The 6,700-nt window shown below is 46.7% G+C and overlaps 1 protein-coding gene across 3 annotated transcripts in view; it reads left to right on the top strand.

The window, feature by feature from the left end:
- The first annotated feature begins 969 nt into the window (after positions 1–969).
- Positions 970–6,700, top strand: part of FBXO21 (F-box protein 21) — a 44,067-nt gene continuing 38,336 nt past the window's right edge. For 2 of the 3 annotated variants that reach the window (XM_077834671.1, XM_077834669.1), the window contains exon 1: positions 970–1,415. In XM_077834671.1, coding sequence (XP_077690797.1) covers positions 1,062–1,415 — 354 coding nt within the window. In that variant the 5' untranslated portion in view covers positions 970–1,061. Of the gene's footprint in view, positions 1,416–5,901; positions 6,038–6,700 lie in introns of all 3 variants that reach the window. The other variant, XM_077834670.1, reaches the window with a different exon arrangement.

The raw sequence follows: 6,700 nt of genomic DNA, 5'->3' as shown, positions 1-6,700 counted from the left end.
AAGGAGGCCCCTTACACGCTCTGCTGCTCGGGCACTCGCTCGTCGCCCCAACAGCCCATAGCCTTGCCTCTCTGCGGGGCTCTGCTCTGGCCCCCTCTGCCAGCCTCCCTGCTGGCCGCCTGCCACACCTCTGCACCAGGCACCCTGTTGGCCACTTGCCACGCCTCTCCGCCAGCCACCCTACTGGCCACGCCTCTCCACCAGCCGCCCAGATGTCTTCCGGGCCCCCCACAACACAGCTCTCAGGGATTTCAGCTGTTAGTGGGGGAGCCTCCTGCTGGTGCACACTGGGCAGTCTCTTGCAAGAGACAGGTTTCAGAGTAGCAGCCATGTTAGTCTGTATTCGCAAAATGAAAAGGGGGACTTGTGGCACCTTAGAGACTAACAAATTTATTTAAGCATAAGCTTTCGTGAGTTACAGCTCACTTCATCGGATGCATCTGACCGGACTTTTAACGGCCCAGTTGGCAGTTCTGACAGGAGCCGCAAGGGTCCCTTTTTGACCTGGCGTTCCTGTCAAAAACTGGAGGCCTGGCAACCTTAGTGCTAGCAGAACATATTGAAAGAGGAACCTGAGCTCAGATCGAGAACCCGGGCTCAGATCTAGACCTGGAATTCAGATTGAGAATCCAGGCTCACGTTGGGAACTCAAATTCAGATCCAAAACCCGGGCTCACGTCAGGAACTCAAATTCAGATCCAGAACCTGGACTCACATTGGGAACTCACATTCAGATCAAGAACCGGGGCTCACGTCGGGAACTCAAATTCAGATCGAGAACCGGTGCTCACGTTGGGAACTCAAATTCTGATCCAGAAGCTGGACTCACGTCAGGAACTCGAAGTCAGATCCAGAACCCGGGCTCACGTCGGGAACTCGAAGTCAGATCCAGAACCCGGGCTCACGTTGGGAACTCGAAGTCAGATCCAGAACCCTGGACTCAGATAAAAAACTCAGATAAAAAACGCCTCCTGCAGTCCTCAGCCTGAGCAGCTCTTGTGCCTGCTGTGGGTGAGCCCTGCGCCCTGCTTTGCGCCTCTCGGGGAGCATGAACTTTGCAGATGCTCCCTAACTCCTCTGCCCCTGAGGCGCGGCTGGGCACGCAGCCTTTGCTCTGCGCCTCTCTTGGAATCGGACTTTGCAGACGCTCCCTACCCCTGCGGGTCCGGGCCGCCCTGCCGAGGGGGCGGGGCGGCGCGGCGCGCGGGTCACTCGCCCAGGTAAACAGCCAAGATGGCGGCGGCGGAGGCCGGCGGGACGGGTCTCACCGACCTGCCCGGGGAGCTGCTGGAGCTGATCCTGTGCTGTGGGGTCCTGAGCGCCACCGACATCGGCCGCGTCTCCTGCACCTGCCGCCGGCTGCGGGAGGCGTGCCAGGCCCGCGGCAAGGTCTGGCGGGAGCGCTTCCGCCTCCGGTGAGCGCCGAGGCCGAGACGGGGGGAGCCGGTTCCGACCCAGCCGCGGGGGGGCGCAGAGGCAGAGCCGGGGGGGAGCCGGTTCCGACCCAGCCGCGGGGGGGCGCAGAGGCGGAGCTGGGGGGGAGCCGGTTCCGACCCAGCCTCGGGGGGGCGCAGAGGCAGAGCCGGGGGGGAGCCGGTTCCGACCCAGCCGCGGGGGGGCGCAGAGGCAGAGCCGGGGGGGGAGCCGGTTCCGACCCAGCCGCGGGGGGGCGCAGAGGCAGAGCCGGGGGGGAGCCGGTTCCGACCCAGCCGCGGGGGGGCGCAGAGGCAGAGCCGGGGGGGAGCCGGTTCCGACCCAGCCGTGGGGGGGCGCAGAGGCAGAGCCGGGGGGGAGCCGGTTCCGACCCAGCCGCGGGGGGGCGCAGAGGCGGAGCCGGTTCCGACCCAGCCGCGGGGGGGTGCAGAGGCGGAGCCGGGGGGGGCTCCGCGTCCAACCCAGCCGGGGGGCGGAGTTTCAGGCTCTGACCTACTCTCCAGTCGGGTCCTTGGCCCTGGGCATTTGCTGACTCAAGTCAGACTGATCTGTGTGTGGACAGACCGGGGGTTGGGCTCAAACCTGAGTCTGAGCCTGGGTTTAGGAGGCTGTGTAGACACCCAGTCAAGGCTTCCCTGGGAGAACACCCTGTGTACAGTATCCTGGATATGTCTACACTGCAGTTAAACACCTGCTGCTGGCCTGTCTTCACTGACTCACACTGGGACTGCACCCCTGTAAAACTGGAGTGTAGATGCTCCCTCCTCAGGGCTCAGGCTCCAGCCCAGACATCTACACTGCAGCTTTACAGCCCCGTAGCTTTAGCCCTGCGAGCCCAAGTTGGCTGACACCGGCCAACCATGTGTGTTTTTAATTGGAATGTAGATGTACTTCCAGGGTGCTGAAATGTGGAATAAAATGAGTTGAGTGAATAATTGATTTTCTGTTTCTGGGGTTAAACCAAAAAAATCTGGAAAAAAATATTTAAAAATATTCACTAGTTCAATTTTTTCATGTCAGCCTCCACCCGCATAATTTTTTGTTTCAGGTTCAGCAAAAGGTTTTGATGGACCCAAAATGTGGTGGTGGTTTTCCTTTTTGGGTCATTTTTTAGATTGCACCCTGTTTTGCTGCTGTGTGTTAAAAAATAGTTACATTTCTAAATGAAATTCCTTTTCAATATTATTTCATTTTGTTTTGCCAAAGCTATGCATCAAATTTGACCTGAATTCATAAATAGTTTGTGTCTTAAAATGTGTATTTTGGCAAGTTTACTGTTTGCTGGAGATTTTTTTGCCCAGCTCTAGTTTGGAGAAAGAGAGAGAGAGAGATTAGAGGGCAGTGATGCACCTGTCAGATGCATGTGGCTCAGTGCTACTCACTCCAGAAATTTTGGTGGTAAAATCCAATAAACAGGACATGTTATTCTTAGGTGACCCTATTTTCTCTGAATCAGAAGCATCATACTCAACATGATTTCATGTGAAGAAGCGTACACATAGACTAATGCCCTTTTAGTAACATAAGAAATGTTACATTTGTTTTTGTAATCGGGAGTCCATAATGTGTGTTGCATCTCCACTGTAGCTCAAAATGGCAAACAAAGCTAGTAAAATATCTTTTGCTGACCTCTGATGGAAAGGACAAAAGGCAAATTAGGGAACTCTTCTGCACTGCCCCATCGAGATTCTAGCTTGGTGAAACAAGGAAAATAATGTTGTCAGTCGCAAGCATTGGTTGAAATAGATAAGTATGTGTAAAAAGAAAAGGAATACAGACTAACACAGCTGCTACTCTGAAATAAGTACGTGTGTAGTTCAGAAGGCTTTCAATATAAGCTATTGTCAATAAAATTGGTTTTGAGGGCTGCCAAATTGGATAGTGCAAGAGATTACATCTGCTCGTTTCACTTTCTCAGAAATCATAAACTTAATAGATGATAAATGTTCTCAAATTAATTTTTAACATATAAAATTTCAGTTTGAACATACAATGTACTGTTCCAAGGGCTTAAATCACTATATAATCTGTGATGAATCTCTATAATTCACTACAGCTATTGGGCTTTCTAGATTAGAATAAATGAATCTGATACTTGGTTTTGTTCATGTCTTGGCACAAAAAAAACCCCAGTTGTGTTCATAGAATATCAGGGTTGGAAGGGACCTCAGGAGGTCGTCTAGTCCAACCCCCTGCTCAAAGCAGGACCAATCCCCAACTAAATCATCCCAGCCAGGGCTTTGTCAAGCCTGACCTTAAAAACCTCAAAGGAAGGAGATTCCACCACCTCCCTAGGTAACACATTCCAGTGTTTCACCACCCTCCTAGTGAAAAAGTTTTTCCTAATATCCAACCTAAACCACCCCCACTGCAACTTGAGACCATTAGTCCTTGTCCTGTCATCTGCTACCACTGAGAACAGTCTAGATCCATCCTCTTTGGAACCCCCTTTCAGGTAGTTGAAAGCAGCTATCAAATCTCCCCTCATTCTTCTCTTCTGCAAACTCAACAATCCAGGTTCCCTGAGCCTCTCCTCATAAGTCATGTGTTCCAGTCCCCTAATCATTTTTGTTGCCCTCCGCTGGACTCTTTCCAATTTTTCCACATCCTTCTGGCAGTGTTGCTTTCTCTAACTGCCAGTTGGCTTCTAAAATTTAGGTTAGTAAATGAAACTATTCTTTCTCCACCTGTGAAAGAGGCTACTGAACAATAGTTAGTTCATCAATTCAGCAAGCTATGACTTTGGGTAGGTAGCCGGATATGTTCATCAACTCAGTAGTTATAATTTCAGGAGCAAGCCTGAACTTTTAGAATGGTTCAGAGCCATTCTTGAAATTGATTATGGTGAGTGTTTAGTAGATGCTCATGTTGCAGTAGCATCCACTTATTTGATAATAGAACTTTTGGCTAGAGTTTAGATATTGACCTTGTAATCCTGGCCAGATTCCATTTTGAGTAATTACATTTTCTCTCTCTCAAATTCTCACTGTAATTTTAGTTGGACAAATTATTCTTTACTTACCACCCTAAAATAAACAGTTGTTAGTATTGTTGCAATGTGGCTGCATTTTAGTCATGGGTGAGTAATTGGGGATCCATTAGAATGAAAGGTACTATAGAAATACAAATGTATTTGGCTAGCCTCTAAATTTGTGTGCCAGCAAATTCAGGGTAGCGTTACTTTTAACTAATAGTAAAATATTCTCCATATGTTTTAGTTCAAATAGTATAGTTACACATTGACTTGTTTTATTTCTATTTAATAGATATTAACCATGTCATTCATTATTTTAAGAATCTGAACACATTTTATTTAAGGCAAGTCATGTCATTGCTTGAAGAAAACCTAGATTTTTACTTTTCGGATTTGTGATGGGAAACAAGGGTGCATGAAAACTTGTAACATTCTGATACAATTTTAAAATAAATATTAAAAATTACAAGTTACAAGTGACCTCTTACCTTAAGAAACGGCACACAGTATTTCAGCTGTACTGAGTTCAGTTCTGCTTCATCTTTTAAACACCTTCATTAAGCAGCTGATTTTTCTGTGTCTTTTGAGTTGTCATAGGTATCATTGTGCTAGTTCCTATTCTCTTAGACTGGGGCTGCCACTCAGCAAGGTGTCTCAAATGATGCCAGTTTATTGGGGCAAGTGCTTTTGTCAATATTAGCCTTAGAAATAACAACTGCAATTGAGTTTTCATTTCAAATACAACATTTTGTGCCTTAGATAGTGAGAGGGGCTTTGTACTTTGTTAACTTTCAAACTGAAGGGCTGATCAAAACAGGTGCATCTTTAAGTTTGTGTGTGTGTTTGTGTACTTTAAAAGTACTTGCAGAAGCCGTTAGTAAGATCTGATTTCATAATTCTGTGATTTTCCTGCAAGAGTTGTTGTCCTTGTTTACACCTAACTCAGTGTCCAGAGCTATATTCTGCATACCCTTTTAGTTAGAGATTTCAGCTGTAGCAGGAGAAACATAGGGCAATGAATTCAAGTCCTGTTAGGTGAGAACAACGTCACCTTTAAGCTGTTTTGTCTTTAATATTAGAAAATATATGTAGTTTAAACTATAGGCTTATTCTTTTATTGATCTGAGGACTTAAAATTATTTTGTAAAGCTTTAGGGGGAGATTCTCAAGTGCCTAAGGTATTTAGGAACATAAATCCCATTCAAGTCTCTGATATCTGTGCCTCTTCAGCACTTTTCCCCACAATGCTTACTTTGTGTTTACAGTAATCTAACCAGAAATAATCAGACTGGAGGGGAATAGGAATTCTACTCTGCTGCTTTTACTTCAGTATGTGGATAAATTTTTAAAATATAACGTCTTGACTTAGTCTCAGGTACCCAAGTCACAGATGGTTAACTGCCTAGCAATAAGTAACATATTTTACAATATTAAACTGTCTTGTGGAGGCTGCAGTATTAACCACTGAACCTGTTCCTGTGTGTGTTACATAGGTGGCCATCACTTCTGAAATACTATAGCCAGACAGACAACGTTAATTGGCTAAAGGAATATAAAGCACGGCACAATGCTGGCTTAGAAACGCAACGAATTGTAGCATCATTCTCCAAAAGATTCTTCTCAGAACATGTAAGGTTTCTAATTTATTTATACACTTGAAAATAACCTAGCCGTTTGTGCACTAGTATCTCTGACCTCTTATTTCTTGTCATCTTCTCACTCAGAGGCTGAATCTTTACATTTCCTTCTACTAGCCATTGTTCTTATTATTTACTTATATTGCAATAGCATCTAGGAACCCCAGTCATGGACCAGGACCTCATGTGCTAAGTGCTGCACAAACATAGAACAAGAAAGCTGTCCTTGTCCAATAAAGCTTCCAATCTAAGTGTAAGAGAAGAGAGAACAGATGGATACAAGGGGAAGTATGAGGAAACAATGAGACGCTATTGACCAAATAGACAAGATGGATGTAGGGTGGGGGAAGGAGTGTAACACACAAGCAGAGTGAAGAATGTGATGGTGGTAGATATCATGTTAATTCCATAATTTTTTTCCCCCTTGGGTGGGTTTACTTAGGAGGGGAACAGCTAAAGGGAAAGGAAGGGAATAAGGCAAGGGAGGAGGGGCAGGTGTGGACTGAAGCTGATGTCAAGGGACTTTAGGGGGGCGGGGGGTGAGGATAGGAGCAAACAGCCAATCAGCACAGGGCACAGGAAGACAGAAGCTGGAAACCTACTGGTCCTTCAGAATCCGCTATCTCTCTTTTCAGATTAGTTGGCTCTGCCGTTT

The sequence above is a fragment of the Eretmochelys imbricata genome, chromosome 15, assembly GCF_965152235.1.
Source record: "Eretmochelys imbricata isolate rEreImb1 chromosome 15, rEreImb1.hap1, whole genome shotgun sequence".
Lineage (NCBI taxonomy): Eukaryota > Metazoa > Chordata > Testudines > Cheloniidae > Eretmochelys > Eretmochelys imbricata.
This window is presented reverse-complemented; position numbering and strand designations above follow the sequence as displayed.